Genomic DNA, 23,115 nt, shown 5'->3' with positions numbered 1-23,115 from the left:
TCAGTCGGCCGACCCTCGCTTGGCTCGGGGCAATGCGCGGCTAGATGACTTCACTACATCAACAAGCACCGCGGTATCCTGGACTAATATAGCAGCGGCACATCTCTCCCCCCTCCCCAACTCCTCTCTCTCTCTCTCTCTCTCTCTCTCTCTCTCTCTCTCTCTCTCTCTCTCTCTCTCTCTCTCTCTCTCTATTCGCTGATCCCGAGTCCGTCGGTCTAAAGGCACCATGGGAAACCGTGGCATGGAGGATCTGATCCCGCTGGTCAACAAGCTGCAGGATGCGTTCAGCTCCATCGGCCAGGCCTGCAACCTGGACCTGCCGCAGATCGCAGTGGTCGGCGGCCAGAGCGCAGGGAAGAGCTCCGTGCTGGAGAACTTTGTAGGCAGGTAAAAATGACCACCAGAAATAGGATAATCCCTTCTCCCGTTAACCTTGAGGTGACGTAAGAGGTCTATGGAGCCAATCTCTCTGTGCAGAGTTCAAACCATCTCTCCCCAGCTTTAAGTCACTGCTGTTGCACCTTGCAACGAGTAGAGACCTTCAGTTGTGTTTTGTTTTATGCAGTGTGTATTTTTAAACACACAACACTGTCTTGTGGCCACTGACAGAGGAGGGCAGCAGTATTTGGGTTACAGCAGCACCTTGGGGAGCTCATTCCAATCAGCACCGACTGCAGTCGGGCTCCTTTCACAGTCCTAGAAATATTCAAGCATCCATTCAAAGCCATACATACATACTATCTGCTGTTATAAAAGGACATGTTGTATAAAATGCAGATTGCAGAGGCATGTGGCTGCATGTTAGCATTTTAAACCACATCATCCTACTGTACATGCAGCCTTGTGGCTCCCACTCCTGAAAACAGACATGAATATTCAACAAATAAATCATGAGCGGTGCATTAGAGGTGTTTTTTTTTTCAAGATAAGGATCAGGCCATTCACATATAAAGGATTTTACTGGTTGCATAAATTCCAGCATTTATTGGGGTCTTGAAATTTATCAGAAGAAAGAGCTCATTCAGGTTACACACCCACTGTTCTCTTTGTGTGCTCTTATCTGCTGCAAAATGTATTTTCTCTTCAACAATATGGTACTACAGTCATTTTACAGCACTGCATTTGAAAGACTTAACCTTAAATGATGGCTTTTAAATGAGGGCTAATTATAATGGCCTTCAGTTTTCAGGTCTAATCGTTTAATCTCTGGCTTTGCTGAAAAATTGGCGGAAAAGTATTTCAATGGAATGGATTTGTCTCCATGTTTCTTTTGCTGCACTGTATCTGTGCCAGTTGAAATAAGAGGACAAATGTAACAGCTGTACATAACACCCTGATGATGTCATCTGGGTCATCTTAAGGGCTTCTTAGGCTATATGTAGTAGTTTGATAGACAAGGACATTTACTGTAACGTTGAAGGTATTGGACGACATGCCAGTAAGTTGTATCATTGAACCAGAGCTTTTTGGACTTAAGCCAATTAGAATGACTTGTGGAAGTGTAATAGTAAAGCCAACTTACAGTCACATTTCCTCACTGTGACCAAATGGTGCATTTCTTGTGCACCTCTAATATGCATGTGCACAGTTCCAGATGGATTCATTGATTTTGTCCTCGTCCATCCCTCATTGAGAGTCGTGATGCTGAGTAATGGTCCATCTGTCCAGCACAGGCTCTGCAGCCTGCTGAATGGACAAATAGGGAGCTCGTCTTTTTTTGAACTCATCCCACTTGAGGGAGTTTTGAGGGTCGATATGTGTTAATCAGGTCTCTCAGAACAGACTTGTAGTATAGGAGGTAGCAGCCAGAGCTGTCAGGTGTGTGGCTTGCAAACACACACTGATACACACACACACGGTGTGCAACACCCCAGGAAATAGTGAAGTCATCGTTTTAAATGAGAGAGCTCCCTGTCAGCGATGCAGCTCTTCATTTTGACCTGTTGTTTATCAGGTCACACTGTGCGCTTCTGATGGAGCAGCTGGTTGCAGCAGCAGCAGCTGAAAAATGCTGCTGTGTTTTAAAATGACCCACTCTGCTCAGACTACACCGGTGTGGCTCACAAAATCTTAGATGAATGACAGTGAGAGCTCCACTATGGCTGACATGCCATCATATAGAGTATAATTATAAGACATTTCCCCTTCAAGAGGTGCAAGTGGAAAAAGGCTCCAGATGTCATCCTGATATCAGCACACCACCTCCAGCCTGCTCTATACTCTTTGATAAATGTTAACGTTGGATGTGGTTTGATGTAATGAGGTCTGATTGGTCGTCTTTCCTCAGGGACTTTCTACCCCGTGGATCTGGTATTGTCACCCGCAGGCCCCTGGTTCTGCAGCTTATCAGCGCCACTGCAGGTGGGCGCACACACATTTACACGCCCACACATACTTGCATGCACACATTCACACACATGCATATACAAATTCAACCTCCCCCCTCATTTCTTTTTAAATGGTAGTGTTTTGTTTTTTTCCCTCCCTGGCTTTTTTTCCCTCTCACACTGCCATTTTTCATCTCAGACACATTCAGCACAGCCGCCACTAATCTCAGTTATATGTGTTTTGTACATTTTCTTCCTCTCAGAATGGGCTGAATTTCTCCACTGCAAAGGGAAAAAGTTCACAGACTTTGATGAGGTTCGCCAGGAGATCGAGGCGGAGACGGACCGCGCCACCGGGGCCAACAAAGGCATATCTCCCGTACCCATCAACCTGCGGGTTTACTCTCCACACGGTGCGAAATCAGTAACGTAGCCTTCTTCCTTTCACTGTCATATAACACCATGCAAAAACACTTCTGAATCAAAGTAGACCGTGACGAGCAGTGAGTCAGCATACTCAATAATAACTTAATGCCTGGCAGGAGATCTTTGTTAAACATGGTGTCATAAAAAAACAAAGAATGTGATTTTGCTAGCGAACTAGTTATTGTTGTGGACTTAACAGGAGAAAGCAAATCACTTATTTTGATGACCCTGTGTTGATATGGCTGAATATTGCATCAATTCATATAGTACAGTATATGCTCTACTTATAAATGAAATTAATTTCAAACGATGGCTTCATCTCGCGACCATCTGAAATCCCCTGCCACCATTCAGAATACTTTAATAATGATTTCAATGGTTTGAAATAAGCTAATTGATATTAGCTTGATTTCTTCTTTAAAAGTCATGGAATGTAGAGTAAACATCCAAGATCATTTTAATCTTGAATTATTGAGATACAGATACCTGATTTATTGATAAATCAGATAACTAGACCTAAAATGCTTGATCAAAGACATTTTGATCTTCATCTAGTGTTCAAATGAAAAATGCTCTCCTGTTTTGCCACTGGAGTAAAAGGTATTTTGCATTAGGTTCGAGGTTCTGGCAGGGAGTTCATCTTACTGATGAAACACTCACAGATAAGCTGATTTTTCTCTTTACTATGTTTTTCAAAAGCACTTCATTTAAGGTAAATTCTCTATTTTCCCAGCGATTCTTAAAACATTTGCAACTGCTTTCTATGCTACAACCAGCTGTTGGAGCATAATGAACATTAACATTCAAATAAATGTCATTACTCAAAGTTCATGTCGAAGCTATTGGTTGCCAGTGTTTACACAACACGATGGAATTAAGTTGATAAAGTAGTATTCGATTAAGTTATTCAACCTAATCAAAGGGGATATTTGTAATTTTTGCTCTTGCTACATCACTGACAGTGACATCAGCAAGTGTTTACTTACAACAGAAAAATATTGTCATATTATATTGTGAGTGGATAGAAATGCCAAAGTTAACTCCAATATGTATCACATCTTGCCATCTATACAATCTGCACTACCACTCATCTACAGTACCACTACCTACTGATTTACCCTATTTGTCATTTAGCACTTAAAGCAGAAGTAAGTGATATATTTGTGTTAATATAAGTCTTAAATAGTTATATCTTCCGACAGCAATCACTTACATAGAGTGTTTGGTCTGAAACACGGGTCTGTCAGTCACTCTGCTCTGCTCTGAGCCGAGGAGAAAACATTTATCGTATCCTACAGTTTTTATCCAATGAGGATTACCCTATTTGTCATTTAGCACTTAAAGCAGAAGTAAGTGATATATTTGTGTTAATATAAGTCTTAAATAGTTATATCTTCCGACAGCAATCACTTACATAGAGTGTTTGGACTGAAACACGGGTCTGTCAGTCACTCTGCTCTGCTCTGAGCCGAGGAGAAAACATTTATCGTATCCTACAGTTTTTATCCAATGAGGAGAGAGAACAGCATGCAGGGCTGTGTGTGCAGCCAAGGGACGCCGTGAATGTGGTGACGTAGCGACGAGGACTGTTATGGTGCGTTCAAGGAAACTCGTATTTTTTCCGACCGTGAAGTCGTACCAGTTCGATCTGGTACGAGTTCACCGGTCGGAAGTTACGAGTGGCCGTTATAGTGACTTTCACCGGTAAAACAGGTCGGAAAAACACGAGTGGGTTGCCTGAAACGCTACAAAGTCGTAAGTTGTGACTTGAAGCTGTAATTTACGATTTCAAAAGCCTGCCTGGAACGCAGCATTAGCGAAAACGACCAGACCACTTACTTCTGCTTTAAGATGAATTATAGCTACTAGTTATACGCTATATTTCAAGACTGAGATGAGTTGCTCCTCTTAATGTTACAGTCATTTTCTGTTAAAATGCTGTTTGATAGCAATTACTTTTAAATACTTTTCACTAAAGTCTAAGATATTCGTCGTGTTGCAGCCGGAAAGGAGATGACTAGTCTGACACTTGTTAGCATACAAGTGAATTCAAGTGGATACATTCATCAACTTACTGTAGTGATGAATAAATAGCTGGCCAAGCCTACTGTAGTCCTGGTGTCCTGCTGAGAAATATGACCAATACTTCACAGTGTTTTTATTTTTTCCATCTGTAGGGGGCAATGCTAAAACTACAAGGGATCCTCTCAGCTAAAAAGTGATGGATCCCCATCGACCAGCAATTTGCCACAGAAATGTTACACCTGTCTGTATGACCAGTTCTGATACTGTATTTCTCTAATTGTGCAGTACTGAACCTGACTCTCATCGATCTACCTGGGATAACGAAGGTGCCAGTTGGAGACCAGCCTGCAGACATCGAGCAGCAGATCAGGGACATGATCATGCAGTTCATCACCAGGGAGAGCTGTTTGATCCTGGCCGTCACTCCAGCCAACAGTGACTTGGCCAACTCCGATGCCCTGAAACTGTCAAAAGATGTCGATCCTCAGGGTGAGTTGTTGGGATGCTGGGAGTAATGGGGCCTGTAGGTGGGGTATAGTTGAAGCAAAAGAGGGGAAATATTATGGTTATTAGGATGTCCTCTAGAAGACACAGAGTATATGAGCTGCAGGGATGGTGCTCAGTGTCTGACCTTGTGAGCTGACCTCTCCAAATGTGGAAACAGAATTTCCCTAAAGGGATCGATCAAATGTCACATTATTATTAGATAGAAGGGGCTGAGACAAGGGGAGAATGTGGATGAATTGAGGATGAAGATGGCACGAATCACAAGATACATTGGAAAAGGTAAGATAAGAGACTGAGGGTGAGGTTAAGGGAAAAAGAGACTCTGAAGTGGCTTGTTGAGAGATGGTAAAGGGAGGGGAGAAGAATAGTCTCAATTTAATGGTCAGGAATTTGAGCTACGGACAGAAGAGGAGGACACAGGCAAGGAGAGGAGCAAGAATAGCCAGGGATAGGGGGGCAGAGGAGGACAAAGTAACCTTGTGGGAGGGATAAATGATATCAGACAAGGTGGAGGAACACAGGAGGGATCAGGGACGGAAAGGGCGCCGATGGCCAAAGATGCTGGAAATGGTGAAGTGGGAGAAACGGAAATGGTTAGGAAGATTAAAAAAATGTCGATAACAAGAAAGAGAAAGATTGGTAGGAGAAGAGGGCATGGAAACAGTCACACTGGATGCAAAACTGGATTAGACTCACAGCAGCCGTAGAGTTCCCAAGTTTGTTGTGTGGTAATTGGATTAAATGCAAATAAATGTATGCTGAATCAAGCCGCACAAAATGAAAATACACAGAGAAAGCCCGGGTAGGGTAATATGACCCTCCATCATGTCACAGTACTGAGTATTGATTGATTGCTGGAACTGCAGTAAAAACTGTAATCCAGCCCGTCACATGCTATCACCAGTGGATGCTTGAAGGCAACAAATATGAGATGGGGAAAACAGATCATCAGAGAATTACATGAATGAATGTTTTCAGGGATGTTGATTTCATCATTTAGTAGATAATATAATGCAGCAGTTGTGGCAAAGTGTCCGGCCTTTACACAGCATGAAGGGTTGCAACAAATGTTTTCATCAGCTGATCAGCAAAGCCCAAATATGGACAGCGATAGAGAGAAAAGAAGATAGTACTTACTGTCAATGTGAGAAGCTCGACTCCATTCACCAACTGCAACCAAGTCATTTCTCAGTTTCTCCTGCACCCCTCCTCCTCCTCCTCACACTTTGACTTTTTGACCGCTTCCCTAGGAATGAGGACAATCGGAGTGATCACCAAACTGGATTTGATGGATGAGGGCACAGACGCCCGGGAGGTACTGGAGAACAAGCTGCTGCCACTGCGAAGAGGTGTGTGTCTCTTTCAACTTTTCACTCTTTAATTCTCTCTCTCTCAACATGGAGTCAATCTACCCTTTGTTCTCCTGTTTATCTTTCTCGTTCTGTCAACGTGTGTCCTCGTGAACTGATACCAAGGTTACATTGGAGTGGTGAATCGCAGTCAGAAGGACATTGATGGGAAAAAAGACATCAAGGCAGCTCTGGAAGCCGAGAGGAAGTTCTTCTTGTCCCACCCATCTTACAGGCACATGGCTGAAAAAATGGGCACCCCCCGCCTGCAGAGAGTGCTCAACGAGGTGACCGGACATTTATTCCCAGTGCTTTTCCTACAGTGCACTCTACATAATTAATAGGAAAGCGGCCTACTTTTCTTTTTCACTCCCATTGTACCACACATCAGTGTGGGTGATCCAAGGCTGTCCGTAGATGGAAAACGCACACGCGCTCTTTCTAGATCAGCTCCTAAGAATGTATAATTTCACCCTGTGTTTTCTCTGCATTGCTATCGTATGAACGATGCTTCCTCTGAGATTACAGTGAAACATACACTCTGGACTGTTAAACTGCAGCAAAAATGCCAGTAACATAATCTACTTATTGACAGCCCTGTGTAATACGTTTCATTTTGCTGGCTTTATGTCTCCATAGCAACTCACCAACCACATCCGGGACACCCTGCCAGCTTTCCGTAGCAAGCTGCAGTCCCAGCTGTTGGCTCTGGACAAGGAGGCCGAGGAATACCGGGGATACCGACCTGATGACCCGTCTCGTAAAACCAAGCAGCTGTTGCAGTCAGTACCCCGTTTTTCTCACAGCAAGATCATTTACATTGCATTTAATTCACAGGAAACACAAGTGTCTGTCTTTCTCCCCTCATTCCCGTCCATATCAGGTTATATTTTAGATGCAAGTAATTGCTTGTTTTCCTGGTTGTGTTTCAGGATGGTGCAGCAGTTCTCTGTGGATTTTGAGAAGAGGATTGAGGGTTCAGGAGACCAGGTGGACACAGTGGAGCTGTCTGGTGGAGCCAAAATCAACCGCATCTTCCATGAGCGTTTCCCCTTTGAGCTGGTCAAGGTGATAGACTGCATATAAAAGAAGGTGGCACAGCAACAAAGAAGTAAAAAAACAACAACAAAAAAAACGGCTCTGTTGCAATTAGCTGATCACTACCAAGTACATTTTTCTCCCTTGCTCACTTCTGGCCACAGACAGGAGATCTCCCCTCACCACCTCTGAAAGAGTAAAATCCCTAAAAAACATTTCACTCTTTGGATTTTTTTTAATATTTCATTTATTCATCTGTTTACTTAAAGTCGACTAATTTAAACATTACTATATAATACAGCAATCACATCATGTCGGCTTTTGAAATTGTTCAGTCAGCCTCCTCACAAGTTGCTACAATGCCCCAGAAAGATGCACAAGGTCATGACCTCAGTGCCCTCGGGGTCACTCCTACGTACTGTATGTTCCCTCAGCCCTATGTTCCCACATTTCTAATTTTTGTTGTCACTGAAAATTAGGCCCTATGTTCCCACAGCCCTTTGGTCCCACCATTGGTTGGGTTTAGGCAATGAAGAAAGGAGTTGGTTAAGTTTAGTAAAAAGACCCGGTAGAGGCTAGACAGGCCAGATAGATAGAGTCCAGATAGGTAGAGAGAGTCCAGTGGGAACATAGGCACGCTCCCGTGCCCTCAATGGCAGTTGTGTGATTCTTGTCAAAATTGAGACCCATTTCAAATGAAAACCCTGGCACAGAGGAAAAGGTATATGGAAAACGTCATTGTTTTGAAGGCTGAAGATAAGATGAACACAAGTGACTTTTTTTTTCAGCCCACTTCCTCCTTTGTTTACCTTGTTCTTTGTGCTGATTCCTCTGATCTCAACATACTGTACAATGCGCAATGTTGTCTCTCTATTGTGATTTTCTCTTGAATACTTCCTGAATAGCTTCACTATTATCAATGTCTGTTCAATCTCGAAAAAAATTTTTTTTCCTCGTAACATCTTCTCTCACTGTCTCTCATCGTTTTAACACATTTTACCACTTGATTTTCCATGTCCGCCAGCGGAAATGATCGTCTCTTTTTCCCTCAGATGGAGTGTGATGAGAAAGAGATGCGTCGTGAGATCAGTTATGCCATCAAGAACATCCACGGTATCAGGTAGGAATTTTTCTATCAGGCTGAAATATGGGATTTTCTTATTCCGATCACCACATGTGCTAATATTTGACTTAGCAGTGATCACAATACCTTGACAAGTACAATTCAAATACTTAGCCTGTGGCCACATCCACATGATGGTAAACATCATGCAGAAAAACAAAAATAAAAACAGCCAACAGCCTAAGAAAAACATGCTTCGGTCTAGATGGGAATTCCAGAGGGAATTCCGGTCCGGCCTCTCTGTGTGTTTCTTTATTGTTTCAGCAGTGGTTAGCCACCACGACTAAAGGAATCGCCACCCAAGTGAGGGAGAGGCTGACATTTAAAGAAACACCGCATTTTACAGCAGCAGGTCAAATGTCTCCAGTGGCCATTTTAACACACATCCATAAAAGTGTTGGAAATGACCCTTTATTGTTGCAACCACAGTCTATGGTTACAACTTGTAGAACGAAAACACAGATCAAACCCAGGGAGACCAGCTTCAACAGCAAAGCGCATGTCAATGCTTTTCATCACTGTTGCACCTTGTATGTCTTTGTCTTGGACATCAGGACTGGACTTTTCACACCCGACATGGCGTTTGAAGCCATTGTAAAGAAGCAGGTCATAAAGCTGAAGGAGCCCTGTGTCAAGTGTGTGGACATGGTCATCCAGGAACTGATAAACACCGTGCGTCAGTGCTCCAACAAGGTAAACCGTGTGATTTTATGTCGAAGAGAAGGCTCACTGTTGTTTACAGATAGACGTCAGTTTCTATTATTCATACTTGCACAGAGTGATGAACTGTGTGATATATTTTCAGCTGGAATGCTTTCCACGGCTGCGTGAGGAGACTGAGAGAATTGTGACTTCTCATATTCGAGACAGAGAGGGTCGGGCCAAGGACCAGGTAACACTCATTAGTTATATGGAGCTGTACATTTAAGGTAGTGTCTGTGGGACACAGTAGTTTCTTCTACACATATCTGTCACAGTAAACTTATGGAATTTAAAAACATATAACATTTTTTTTTTTTTTAATATGTACCTTTGAATGTACAGGCACATCTCAATAAATTAGAATATCATGGAAATGTTCATTTATTTCAGTAGTTCAATTCAAATAGTGAAACTCATACATTGTATAGATTCATTACATACAGACTAAAATATTTCATGTCTTTATTTCTTTGAATTGTGATTATGATCCACTTTTAATGAAAACCCCAAATTCATTTTCTCAAACAATTACATTTCTTGTGAAAAAGTGAACTATTGTAACCTAATGCTGTCACATTCTAATCAGCTCATCAACCAAAAACACCTGCAAAGCTTTTCAATGGTCTGTTAGTCTGGTTCAGTAGCTCCACCATCATGGGGACGACTGTGGAACTCCATGATATTCTAATTTATTGAGATGAACCTGTATGTAACCTATGAAGGAGCTAGTTTTGCTTCATCGGAAGCGACATCATGTAAACAGCTGTTTATTTACCAGTCTGGTACCACTGCAGGTTCAGCATCAAACCTTCCTTTTTTTTTTGTTAACAATTTTTTATTCATTTTTCATGTCAACATATAGCAATCAGTATAATCAGTATAATAAAATAAAATAAGAACATATAGACAAGTCAAGTGTATTCCCTGTTGGCAAACAATATACTATTTACTGTATGTTCTAAAACAAACAAAATAAACACACACACACACACACACACACACACACACAAAACGAAAACAAAGGCGCCATACATACACGTTCTAACGTCTAAGAGTCAACCCCTCCACCCCCCACCCCAAATCAGACACATTCACACACTCACACACTCTCACACTCAAGTCCAGATCCCTGCATCAAACGTCCCTTCATTTGCTCAGTGATAGAGAGCAACACACACTCTACCACATCTATTCTCCTAGTGAAATCAGCATGCTAACAGCAGCTAGCTCCAGATCCTTGTGCCACTTTGCTGTTGCTTCTAACCTGCTCTGAAAAAGTAGCACTACTCAAGGAATAATTTGACATTTTGGGAAACATGCTTCTTACGTAGTGTGACAGTTGAGGTTCCCGTCACTATGCCTCCAATTGATCATGTGCCCTGGCTACTTGGCCAAGGGGATGTCCCTTTGGCCGAATGGTTAGCGCGTATGACTCTTACCCATTCGCAAGAGTTTGATCAAAAGATTAGTTACATGCTGACATTTGTCTGTTAAAACTGATCATAGCAGAGCAGGGGAATGCAAGGGAAAGTACCTATAGTATATAGCTCTATCATTGTCATACAATTCACTGGTCAGTGTAACTAAAGGTCACCAGTGAATATTTTATGTTTGCTGTAAAAGTAGACAAACAAACAAAAGAAACATATGCTGGACAGAGGTAAGCTAGTTGTTTACCTGCCTCTTTAATCTAATAAGCTAACCAGCTTCTGGCACCAGCTTCATATTTACCGTAGAGACATGATGATGTCAAACTTCTGACTTTCGGCAAAAAAAACATGAAAGTGTATTTCCCAACTCATCCTTTAAGAACGAGTTGCACTCATGTCATGGTAATTGATTTGTTGTGGTTTCAGGTTCTGCTGGTGATTGACATCCAGCTCTCTTACATCAACACTAACCACGAGGACTTCATTGGCTTTGCTAAGTAAAGACTCTATCAGCTTAACTCCACAATAATCAATTATTTATTACTTAAGATGTCAAGCTCGTGAGAAGAGCTATACAGTATGAATGGATGTTGAATATTTCTTTGCAACCTTGTGAGGTTTTTTCTCTCCCTCTTTTCTCTACTGCATGTTTCACCATCTTCTCCCCGTCGTCCCGTCTTTCCCACCATCTCTGTATTGTCGTTTCTCCACTGCAGTGCGCAGCAGAGGAGCAGTCAGACTAATAAGAGCCAGAGTTCAGCAGGAAATCAGGTGAGCATTTGTCATGCCATGTGTGTTGTGTCACACACAAATAGCAGAGCACGAGGTCGAGGGAGCAGCGCACACCCACACAGAGACAGGACAGTTACTGCAGGAACACAAAGAGAGATGCTGAGATGAAAGAGAGCTGACAAAACTCTCTTTCATTGTATCGAGCCATCTTTTGCATTGCACAGATTTTATGTTACACACATTTGACCTTTTATGTTCTATTTCAGAGTTTACTATTATTAATTTTAGTCATGCATGCTGTATTATTTCTATTGGGGCACCAGTTGCGTACAGTGGTTTGTTTGCTTCTTTGGTTTTATGATTTTATCTCAGTAAAAGAATCACTTTGGGTTCTATTACTTTATGCCACCATCATCACTGGTGTTGTTGTTGAGACATTTCCCTTTGTTTGAACCCCTCCTGTGTCATCAAGGTGCCACTTTGCATTTCATCCCCATCCCTTAGTGAGAATCTCAGCTGCCCTCTTATGGGTGTTTGTTGGTGAGTATTGCTCATTGTGGGTTCTGGTTTGCAATGTCATTTGTGCCTGCAGTAACACTTCTGCCCATTGTGTGGTGCTCTCCAGCACCACTGCATAAAGACGCTGTCATTTTCTCACTTTCCGCTCTTGACAGGTCAAGAATGGCTAATTGGCTGTGTAGACTACAGCCGGGCAGAGACAGTTTCTTTAAGACAAGTTGCACTAGAAAAGTAACAGTTGTGTTAGTGCTGCAGGGTGTCTAAAAGAGCCACATTCCTTCCTGTTGCAGGCCTCCTCTCCTCCCGCATCAGGCCTGATTGTAAGACTTTACTGTCTAACCGTTTACTCTCTAACACCCCCTCCACCCACCAAGGCCTGCAGACTACAAGGGGTTGCCAACTAGACAAATAGAAATGAAACATTTCCGTGGTTTTGGCAGCTAAAATATCTCATTATTTCTAACATTAAAGTTAGAAGAATGCATTCTTTTAATATCCTGTCATGGATCCAGCCACAAAACAGCTCTCTCTGCCTATGACAGAAAGGCTTTGTAATGATTTGGGTAACCTCCTTAGTGAGTCTTAGGCGGTGCAAGACTGACAGTAATCTAACCTAATAATCACTTGGCACTGTGCCCTCAGGCCTGTTTATGTAGGGCTTGTAGGGTTAATACACCTAACACACAAGACACACACAGGCTTTGTTGTGTGCTTGAAGCACTTAACACAATGGTCACTTAACAAGCTAACACGGGTCTCTGCTTGTGACATAGTGAGCACACTTCCTTGAATGCACACAGTCACGTGCTGGCCCCCGAGAATGAGTCACCAAGACACAATGACACACCTAACCTGACCTTCACACACATTTCATTGGAATTCATGCATTGATGATTTGCTCACGTTGATTACTTTGGGCTAGTGTTTGCCACAATGTGTTTTACAGATTTGTTGTTTGAGAGGTGGGTGAGATGTTTCAAAAAAATCATCAGAATCTATAAGGATAGAGAGCTCCTGTCATCCTTTTCTTTTCTTTTTTTCTGGGGTGTATGTATTTTTTTTATTTTAAGGTTTCTATATTTTTTTGCATCACAACTACTTCTGACTTTCTGACCTTCCCCTACCTTTAGGTCATCCGCAAAGGCTGGCTGACCATCAACAACATCAGCATCATGAAGGGCGGAGCTAAGGAGTACTGGTTTGTGCTGACTGCCGAGAGCCTCTCCTGGTTCAAGGATGATGAGGTGAGTGATCTACTTGACTATGTGTGATGTGAAAGGAGTGAGAGAGACAGATTCACCCGACTATGTTGATGGTCCAGTTTCAGGGTGTTGTGTTGGTTTTCTGGTGGCAGACAAAGTTAGTGACTTCAGCAGAGCCACGGGGATCTTTTTCTTTTTCAAATAGTTCAATTAATATTTGAGACATCGACCAACACCACACTGGACATACCAGCAGTAACCACACAGGTGTCTTTGATTTTGAGAACTGCATCATCTTTATTTCCATTATCATTGACAATACAGAATTACAGACCATGGACAGCATACTGGTTTTGTAGGAAGCGGCAGCATTTGGTCCGTCCTGCTGGCTCTTTTGGCGGGCTGATGTCTGTCTGCCTGTCTGTGCCTGCTGTACAGGTTGGAGGATATTCTGCACAGCAAGTGTAGATAGGCAGACACACTGCAGCTCCTTCAGCCAGTTGGTGTTGTTGCTGCTTTTCTCTTTGTTTATTGGACCTGCTTTAGTCAGTTGTCAGGGTACACAGTTCCAGGAGAGATACACAGAAGAGATTTTTTTTTCTCCAAAAAGACAAAATCTATCTTGAGAGAACAGCATTCTCTCCAGCTTTGATAATCAAAAGGATTTGATATGCGGTTGCAATTTAAAGTCATGTAAACCCAGTGTTGATTTATGACCCATGAGCTTACAGTCTGAAAGTTGCATCATCACCATAACGGAGCAGTTTACTGTAAAACAAATTCACCTCGCCCGTGTTTCTGTCATTCACCCCTTTTTTTTCCCATTCATCTTTCCTTTTGTCCTGGAGTTTCCCATATTCTCTCTCTTTCTTCTCCCCCCACCTCTTTCCACTGGGATTTTAAGCATTCGCCTCTTCTTTGCAAATTTGGAACAGTCACAGTCCCAACCAAATGTTCACTCACAGACACCCAAAATATATGAAAGCACACTCAGCCCTCAGACAGCACATGGGCCGCGCAGCATTGGGCCTACAGATTGTCATTTGATACGTTAGTGTGGCAATGTAAGAAATTATAGACTCTGCTGGCTTCGCCTTGTATATTTCTGTTCTACACTCCGTGAACTTTCTATAGTCACATATGCATGCGTGTGCACACACACGCGCGGATACACATGCACACATTCGCACACCCTCCTCCCTCTTGGTGTGGTTGGCAGTTACTTTGGAACTGCTCGCATTCTTGGCAGGAAAATCACAAGTTTTTAATCCAAACATCGGCCTCCAATGTTTCAGCGGAGAGAAACCCTTCCATTAAATATCAATACACACACACCCCCCCCACCCCCACCCCCGCTCCCTTTCCAATGTTAAACTTCATATCCAGATACCGCTTCGTGACACTAAGGCTCTCTTTTGACACGTAATACAACGGTGAGGAGGTTGCATTTCCACTCTGTGTCTTTTCATACTTTTCATCACCACAAACCAACAACACAATAACGTAACTACACAAGCGATCAATGGTTAAACTGACTGGTGAAATGTTTAACATCATATGTACACATATATTCTCAGTGCCCTGGGCGGGGGGGGGGTTGCTGATGTACTTCTTGCACCTTCTTCAAAATACTTTTCCTACCAGCCTTTTGCAGTTATTTGACACCACAGCAGTCTAGTAACACATCAGTATCCTTTGCCTTCAGGCTTCCAAGTCCTTCTTGGCCACCCACTGAAATAACTTCACTGGAGGTGTCTGACTGTATTTTCAAACTCCACTTGATTGATTGGCCCTTCGTTCTTTTGGCCTGTGTTTGATGCTTTGCAGCCACAGTGGCTCCTCCCCCTTCCAGTGGACCACATCTTCATCAGAGCACCGGGCTAGCAGCCTGCACACTTACTCATTCATGCTATAAATTATGTGGGCTCGCTATTTTATGAGTTTTTTGCTTTAAATATTGAAACCATTCTGCCTCAAAATTCGGATTCTTACACGTTGTTTTTCTCAGAGCAGTTTGTCAAATCTGCAGTTAGTGTTGAAAACGTGTGATACATGTTTATTCCAAAAAGGAGTGAAATGGAAGTGGTGGGTGTTAGAATGTACTTATAGGACAAAATACAGAGGAACACAGATCAAATACAGATTATAAATAGATTAATAATAGCATAGGGTGAAGAGGAAGCAATAGATGCAAAAAAAAAAAACACACATCTTGGAGACCTGAAATGCCAACAGAGACAGAGAGAGCGACACAGAGAAGACAGACTGACAGAAGAGGGTCCATGCCCAGTCTAACCAATGTGCAGACTACTGTACACCAGTATGACAATGAACAGGTAGTCTGAACACTGGGTGGACGGAGCCGGAGTTAAGAGTCAGGCCTTGTGTTCTGCCATTCCAGATGCTTGCGGCTCTGTCGTCTGTGCCCTCCCTTCGCCCCTTGCTCCATTTTGGCAGCAAGGATCCCCTCGAAATTGCGAATCGCCTCATCCGCGTTCGTCCGCGTCTCCCAGCCTTTTGGTGCGCGTCTCGTGGCTTGTTTATTTGTTTTGGTCGGCGTTTTTTGAGCGCTGGGTCCCCTCGCGGTCCGTTTCGGTCACGCCGGCCATGAAGAGTATCCAGCCTTGACGTGGCATATTCGCTCAGACGACTGGGACAGACTGGCTGCACGTTCAGGGAGGGGATATTACAAAAAAGAGGGAAAGAGAGAGACGGAGTGGGGGAGTGAGCGAGTGAGGAAGGGAGAGGAAGAGAGAGGAAGAGGGAGGGGACCTGTGTGACCATATATGGGCTGTAGTGACCCCTTGGGGAATACAACACTGAATGGTCTGCAGAGTTTTCCTGTCTTGTCCTTTTCTTCTCTCCTCATCTCCTTTTAATTCTTACCTGCGACCATCTACCGCCGCTTTCCAGACCGTCAGACCAGATGTGGGCTTTCTTCTGCAAATCTTTTCGCAAATCCACTTCAGTGTTTCTCCTCTGCAGTCTCTCCTCCTCCTTCAGCCGCCGTCTCTTTAACTTCTCCCTCCTTCCCCGGTTCTCTGTGTGCTGCTAAGCACTACCAGATGTTGAGTTTTAACGCCAGGCTGTCATTTAATCTCTCTCTCTTGCTCTCTCTCCCCCCGTCTTCAAAAAAAAATCAGGCAGGAAGTGGGCCCCTCTGGAATGGAAAGAAAAAATATTGAAAAAATATAGAGGGGGAGGGATAAAAGAAAAAAGACAGAGAGAGTTAAGAAAGATGGAGGCTGGGATGGAGTGTAGAAATGAGGAGCAGACTTTCCTGAACCAAAGCATCCATCACAGGCCGTCTGTGAGTCTGTCAGCCTCTACCTAAGACCATCAGCGTTGTGTTTGACCAGTGTGTCGTGCAGACCTCCAGCACTTTGACTTATCAGCGTTTTGCCCGTCTTTCCAACGGCCTGTAGCTTCCAGCTCTCCCCGGCAACAACCACCGTGTCTTGACCCACACTGTAATGACTTCCACATGTGCGCTCCTTCTCCCTTTTTCTCTCTGTTTCTGCCACCCCTCTCCCACTCAGCCCCCCCCACCCCACCCCACCCCTCCACCCACTCACCCCTCTCTCCCACCTCCCACTCTCATTTCTCCCCCATTCCTCCTCCCTCCTGTCACCCCCCACCCCCCCCTCCTCTCTTTCTGCTAACCCCCTTTCTCCCGCTTTAAAAAACCTGATTTCACCCCTCTCTTACCGATATCATGCGCTGCTATTGTTTCCATGATCAAGAAACTCACAAAATAACAAACAGAGCAGTTGTATAATTCATGAGAAGCCTCGTCATCCACACCTTCTGTTTTCCTCATTCACAGGAGAAGGAGAAGAAGTACATGCTCCCCCTGGACAACCTGAAGGTCCGCGATGTGGAGAAGAGTTTCATGTCCAGCAAACACATATTCAGCATTTTCAATACGGAATCGAGGTCAGCAACATGGCCCTGCTATATCTACTTTTCATTAACCTCTGTAAAAAAAGTTGAATTTGAAACTCACATGGCTGCAAGTAAGAGAAAACCTTAGATAGGTCCAAGGCCTGTGTGCTTGTGCAGTGGCAGAAATGTGTTTTGGATTATGTGTAATGTACAGTATGTATGTGTGCATGTGCTGTGCATGAATGTTGGCCAGAACAAACTGGAATCATTTTGAGCACATCTACAGCTCAGTTTGCTAAGTTTCTTTTTTTTTTTTTTTATGAGAGTAAAATATCATTTTAAAATACCAGAAAAAAACTTGAATTTCTCCTTGAAATGATGAAGCAATCAGTGAGTTCAAGGTGGCATAATGGGCCGATGGTGATGATGTTGAGAAAACAAAGGACTAATTACAGGACTGTAACCTATCCATAACATGATAAATCAGTTTAAAATGTTAAGTACCATGTCTGAACTTTCAGTAATTGGTGCAGGATGCCCTGTAAAAAGTTTTATGATGATTCAGTTTCTTTATCGAATTAAGTTAACGCTTGGCCAGAAACCTTAAAAAAAAAGGCTACATAACAAAATATCTGACATGAAAAGAAGCACAGACCTGATGGATGTCAGAGTTGATCTCCTTTGTTTAACACTTTTTTGAACAATGGAGACTGTTGTCGGTCTTAGTGGTTATTTGATTTAATGTACGCCTCTTGTGTAGTGTCTTGTTTATACTCTTACATTTTCTATAGTAGGTCAAGTTGCTCAGCGGCCTCCGCTCACATGTGCTGTCCTGTGTGCTGGTGTTTAGGAATGTCTACAAGGACAATCGCACCCTGGAGCTGGCCTGCGACTCCCAGGATGATGTGGACAGCTGGAAATCCTCTCTCCTGCGCGCTGGAGTCTACCCCGAGAAGACCACCACGGTCAGCAGCACACCCCATCACTTTTCAAGTCAGATTCTTCTGTCGTTGCCTGATCGGCAGTTCCTCTTATGAGACCCCACCTTCCGTTTGCATATTTTACCAGCAAACACAGAACAATAACATTGATTTTCCTGTGTTTAATAAAAACATCGAACACAGTCTGTATTCAAATGGAATTTTCAAGCAAAGCAAAAAATTAACCTGGATGATTATTTCTACAAGAAACTTTTTCTAAACAAGTATAGGGAAGAGGAAGTGTGTTAATGGAGGATGATGAGGGATAAATCGATAAATAGAATAGTGTTGATTGTTATGTTGTATCTATCTTATTATAGGGTATATGGTATATATTTAATTTTTGGGATAGTTTATATACATACAGTATATATATATTTATATTTAAAAGGATATATTTTTATATTTGGAATTATATATTTATACAGATATTTATGATGTGTATTTAGGGTATATATTTATATAGGTGTATTATATTATTTAGGATTGAGATAATTATTATGTGTGTATACGGGTATATATTTATATAGGTATTATGTATTATGTAGTAGTTACAAACTGAAGAATAGTTAAAAAGGGGTGGGAAATTAAAAAGTTTTTTACTTCTTCCTACTCCTTTTTCGAACAATATGCTGTGTTTTGTTATGTCTTGGCTCTATTTTTTATTTTATTTTATTTTATTTTTCTTTATTTTGTATGTACAAATAGTTAAATATATTTTTTTATACATGTTTGAAAATAAAAATACATTCATTCATTCATTCATTCTCCCTCCACAGTTTGAGAGCGAGACCACCACCACCTCAGACAACTTCTCCATGGACCCTCAACTGGAGCGTAAAGTGGAAACTATTCGTAACCTGGTCGACTCCTACATGGCTATTGTCAACAAGTGCATCCGTGACCTCATGCCCAAGACTATCATGCATCTTATGATCAACAATGTAAGAAAAAAATGACCAAAGACAGCTATTGCATTTACATATACAAAAAACTATTCTGTTCAATCACAATTATGATTGATCATCCTGAACTTCCTCTCTACACCACCAGGTGAAGGAATTCATCAATGCAGAGCTACTGGCTCAGCTGTACTCTGCAGGAGACCAGAACGCTCTGATGGATGAGTCCCAGGAACAGGCCCAGAGGAGGGACGAGGTGCTGCGGACCCACCAGGCCTTGAAGGAGGCCCTGGCTATCATTGGTGATATCTCCACCTCCACCATCACCGTTCCCGTGCCTCCACCTGTCGACACATCCTGGGTGGAAGGAACCACTGGTGGTCGCAGGTGAAGTCAAGTTAAAAGGACTGTGCACGTGCATGCTGGGATCTGGTTTTACATCTTTACATTTTATCTGCCTTCTTTCTTCCATAATCATGATTCTGTTCTTTATCCTCTCTCCTCCCCAGGTCTCCTCCACCCAGTCCCACTGCTCCCAGGAGGATGTCTTCAGGCCAGCGCCCGGCTCCTCGAGGGGCCCCGCCACCACCAAATCGCCCAGGACCCCTGGGGCCCTTTAATAACACTGCTGACAGCCCCCAGGCTCCCAGCCGCCCAAACAGGGCCCCTCCCAGCATCCCCAGGTAAATGCAGCAGTAAATGTGTTGAGAAGACACAAAACATGCTCTTTTCATATTTTTTTGTAAAAGTAGGGAGGTTTAAAGTGCTATTTCTTATTGGGATAAATAAGGTGCTATAGTCTACATTTTTTTTGTAAATTCATTCTTGAACCAGAAATTAAACTCTTTACATTAAATTGAAAATATGACAATATTGTTGAATAACTTAACAACATAGGACAGTTTACATAGAGCATCAAGCTCAAGCATCAGTAGGATCAAGTTATTCCCTTATAAAGTCTCTACAGTTCTGCTGTGTGAGGAAGTTTGTGTCATTTGTGCTTGAAGATGTTACAATATTATGTTTTTTCTGCCTGTATCTTGTTCAGCATCCATTATATCGTGTAAACACTGAAGATTAATTATCTTCTCTTCTCTTCTCTTCTCTTCTCTTCTCTTCTCTTCTCTTCTCTTCTCTTCTCTCCTCTTTCCTACTCTGTGACATTTTGGCTACGTCACATTACTTATTACCTTCCTTAGCCGGCGGCCCCCTCCATCTCCTACACGACAAGCCCCACCATAATCTACCAAAGGGGGGTTCCTCGTGCCCGTATCTTCCTCCGCCATCCCCCCCCCCCCCCCCCCCCCCTCTTAGCCATGGCTCTGCTGTCCTGGTCTCTCCTTAGTGCAGATCCTGAAGTCTTTGACCCCTTTGACCCTCAATTTCCTGCCAGGTGACGATGTCCATATATCTATGTACAGTATGGTACTTGTCTTGTGGTGTATGTGTATGTGCGCTTGTTGCTCGCCTGTGGTCCAGGTTTGCTTAGCGGATCCACTACCCAGTATCAGTCCCTGGGACCCACACCTCCTCCCACAACCCCCTCACCAAGTCAGCCACCACCCCCACTTGCTGCTTCTACATGAAAATACGCTCAGCAGTTGTACTGCCCTCCTCATTCCAAAATGCAGCATGGCACATGAGCTGCTTTTATTGCATGGGAGTGTGTGTATGTAGAGTGTGTGTGCGTGTGTATGTATATGGGGGAGGGACTAATTTGCCTATATGTAGGCCGAGTTTCATTTAGTATTGTATTAATTTATTGTATAATGTCCCCCCCTCCACAGTAAGTGTTAATTATCAGCTACATGTTCTCTTAGGAACAGAAGTTGTATCTTAGTATGTGCGTGTTTGTGTGCGAGTAATTTTGTGTATGTGTGTAAGAGTGTGTGAGGACATGTGTGCATGTGCTGTCTGTCTGCACGTTTGTTGGCGTTTCAGTTGTATTTGTTTTCATGGTCAAAGCTGTTAATGATGAATCATTAAACCCTCGGGGGTTAATTAAATGTTGGACTTTTGTGAGTTGTTCCTGTGTTGTAGTAGCAGCCGTACACACATAGCAAGGCTGAGGAGCACCTTCAGTATTCTCTATATGGAAACAGCCTCAATAATGCATTTAACCTTGTCATAGGTGTCCACCTGTGCTGTACCAATGGTCAACTCGTGACCCTTGCAGCCTTAAGCTCCGATCCAGACGCTGACTGCTGAGATGGAACTTGCCACTTGAAAAAAAAACATATACATATACGTATATATACTGTATATATACACACAGAGGTGCAACTAAATGTGGCAAAACACAAGTTCCTCCACAATTGAACAAAGACCATACTTCTACATGTTTCCATTTAGCCTTTGTCTCAGGTTTGAAACATGCAAATCCATGCACATCACAAACTACCACTCTTTCTCTTTTCTCAGCTCTTCATATCTCTAAAACCATTAAAGCCAGGCAGTCAGTCAGCATATGCATCAGAGCATAAGGTGGTATTGTCAGTGTTCAAGTGCTTCTCTGTCAGTTTGTTATTGTGTATGTGGGCCCAAACTGTGTTCTGATGTATATAGGTAATGATAAGGAGATACTGTACCTGTGGACTATGAAGACCTCATCAAGGATCCTAGCGCTTTAATCGTTCTCTATGTCTCTATTCACTAAATGCTCTCTTCTCTCTAATTTAGACTGCCTTACTGGCATGAATTACAATTCTGTATTGCCAAAGCTAAATATAGAAGGAGAATCACAAAGTTGAAAAATAAAATTCTGCTGAAGACCAACAACAAAATGGTTCCAGTTGTAGTGAGATGGCATTGTTTAGCAGAGGGCAAAATGTTAAACTGGGGAATTGCATCAGTTGTTATTTTCTGTGTCTCTGTATCGCTCCTCAATAAACTTCTTCCTCATAATGTTATATTTTGTCCACAGTCTTCATTGTCAAACCACTGATATTCAAATCTCTCACTGGAGAGCAGCAAATAAGTGTTCGCTATGGGCTGCTTACTTTTTTATTATTATTAATAAGGTATTCTTGCTGGGTACATTGCCGACAAGTCACATACAATAATTTAATAGCAAATTCTGAAATAGCATATTGTACAAACAGCCAAATGTTGTATTGTTACTATGTAATAACGAATTATTACTACTTCAAGACCAAAGCAAACTTGATATTAAATCTAAACCCTATCTTTATGCATAATCGGAAGTAATCTTTGACAGTTGAATATCCACATCTAAAGTGACACTTTGAATTTTATATGTAGCCTACAAGCTCAACATCTGCTATGTTAAATATGCATTAAATATATGAAGTGACACTGAAACAGCTTAAATACTTCATCTGTTGTCGATTTGATGTTCTGGGGATCAAATGTTGCCTGCATGTACTGCCAAGTAAATACAGTATTCATTCAGTTCATGTGTGATGACAGTTTTTTCTTCTTTGAATAGAATACAGTGCACACAGCATGCTAAAAATATGCAACTACTGGGATTACTGAGGAATCAAAGCATGAATACACTACCTGCCACACGATGGCAGCAAAGGTCTAGTTGGATTTTGTAGACTAGTTACCTCAATGCCATCTGCCATGTTCACATGCTTCCATCCAAGTTTCAACCAACTCATCTTATTAGCGCTCTACAAATGCTGCTGAGGTGATTAGAGGGCGCCCTCTAGTGACATTAGCACAACATTACATCCATGTTTGGCGTTTACAAAAAAGTGGAAAAGGCCGGAGGCCAAATACACAATTGGACAACATGGCATACACATCACACTGGTCCCTAACAAATGAGTGTGAAACGGTTTGACTTGCACAACTAGCCTACGGTATGTACGTTTCCCATTTACAAACGGTCAACCTCCTACTACACCAAGTGTGAATGTAAGATATCCGCGATGCGTTGGTGTTGTTCAGACAGGGCATTTAATAAAGTATGTGGTTACAAAATGTATCAAAAGAAA

At 42.6% G+C, this 23,115-nt stretch overlaps 1 protein-coding gene across 2 annotated transcripts; it reads left to right on the top strand.

Annotated features, from left to right (window-relative positions):
* Positions 1–229: 229 nt before the first annotated feature.
* On the top strand, positions 230–20,413 carry dnm3b (dynamin 3b; the record flags this gene model as incomplete). Of its 2 annotated transcripts, none has more annotated exons than XM_083991145.1 (20): positions 230–390; positions 2,291–2,364; positions 2,594–2,743; positions 5,067–5,270; positions 6,539–6,637; positions 6,764–6,924; positions 7,277–7,419; positions 7,570–7,705; positions 8,728–8,795; positions 9,353–9,491; positions 9,604–9,690; positions 11,357–11,427; positions 11,647–11,701; positions 13,312–13,425; positions 17,210–17,319; positions 18,119–18,233; positions 19,031–19,192; positions 19,302–19,537; positions 19,660–19,833; positions 20,350–20,413. In XM_083991145.1, the coding sequence occupies 20 exons, from the start codon at positions 230–232 to the stop codon at positions 20,390–20,392; spliced, it is 2,502 nt and encodes an 833-aa protein (XP_083847271.1). In that variant the 3' UTR covers positions 20,393–20,413. The 2 variants fall into 2 exon arrangements, with proteins under 2 accessions (XP_083847271.1, XP_083847270.1); XM_083991144.1 differs by having other exon boundaries at positions 19,028–19,192.
* Positions 20,414–23,115: the final 2,702 nt, after the last annotated feature.

The sequence above is a fragment of the Trachurus trachurus genome, assembly GCF_905171665.1.
Source record: "Trachurus trachurus genome assembly, chromosome: 17".
Lineage (NCBI taxonomy): Eukaryota > Metazoa > Chordata > Actinopteri > Carangiformes > Carangidae > Trachurus > Trachurus trachurus.
This window is presented reverse-complemented; position numbering and strand designations above follow the sequence as displayed.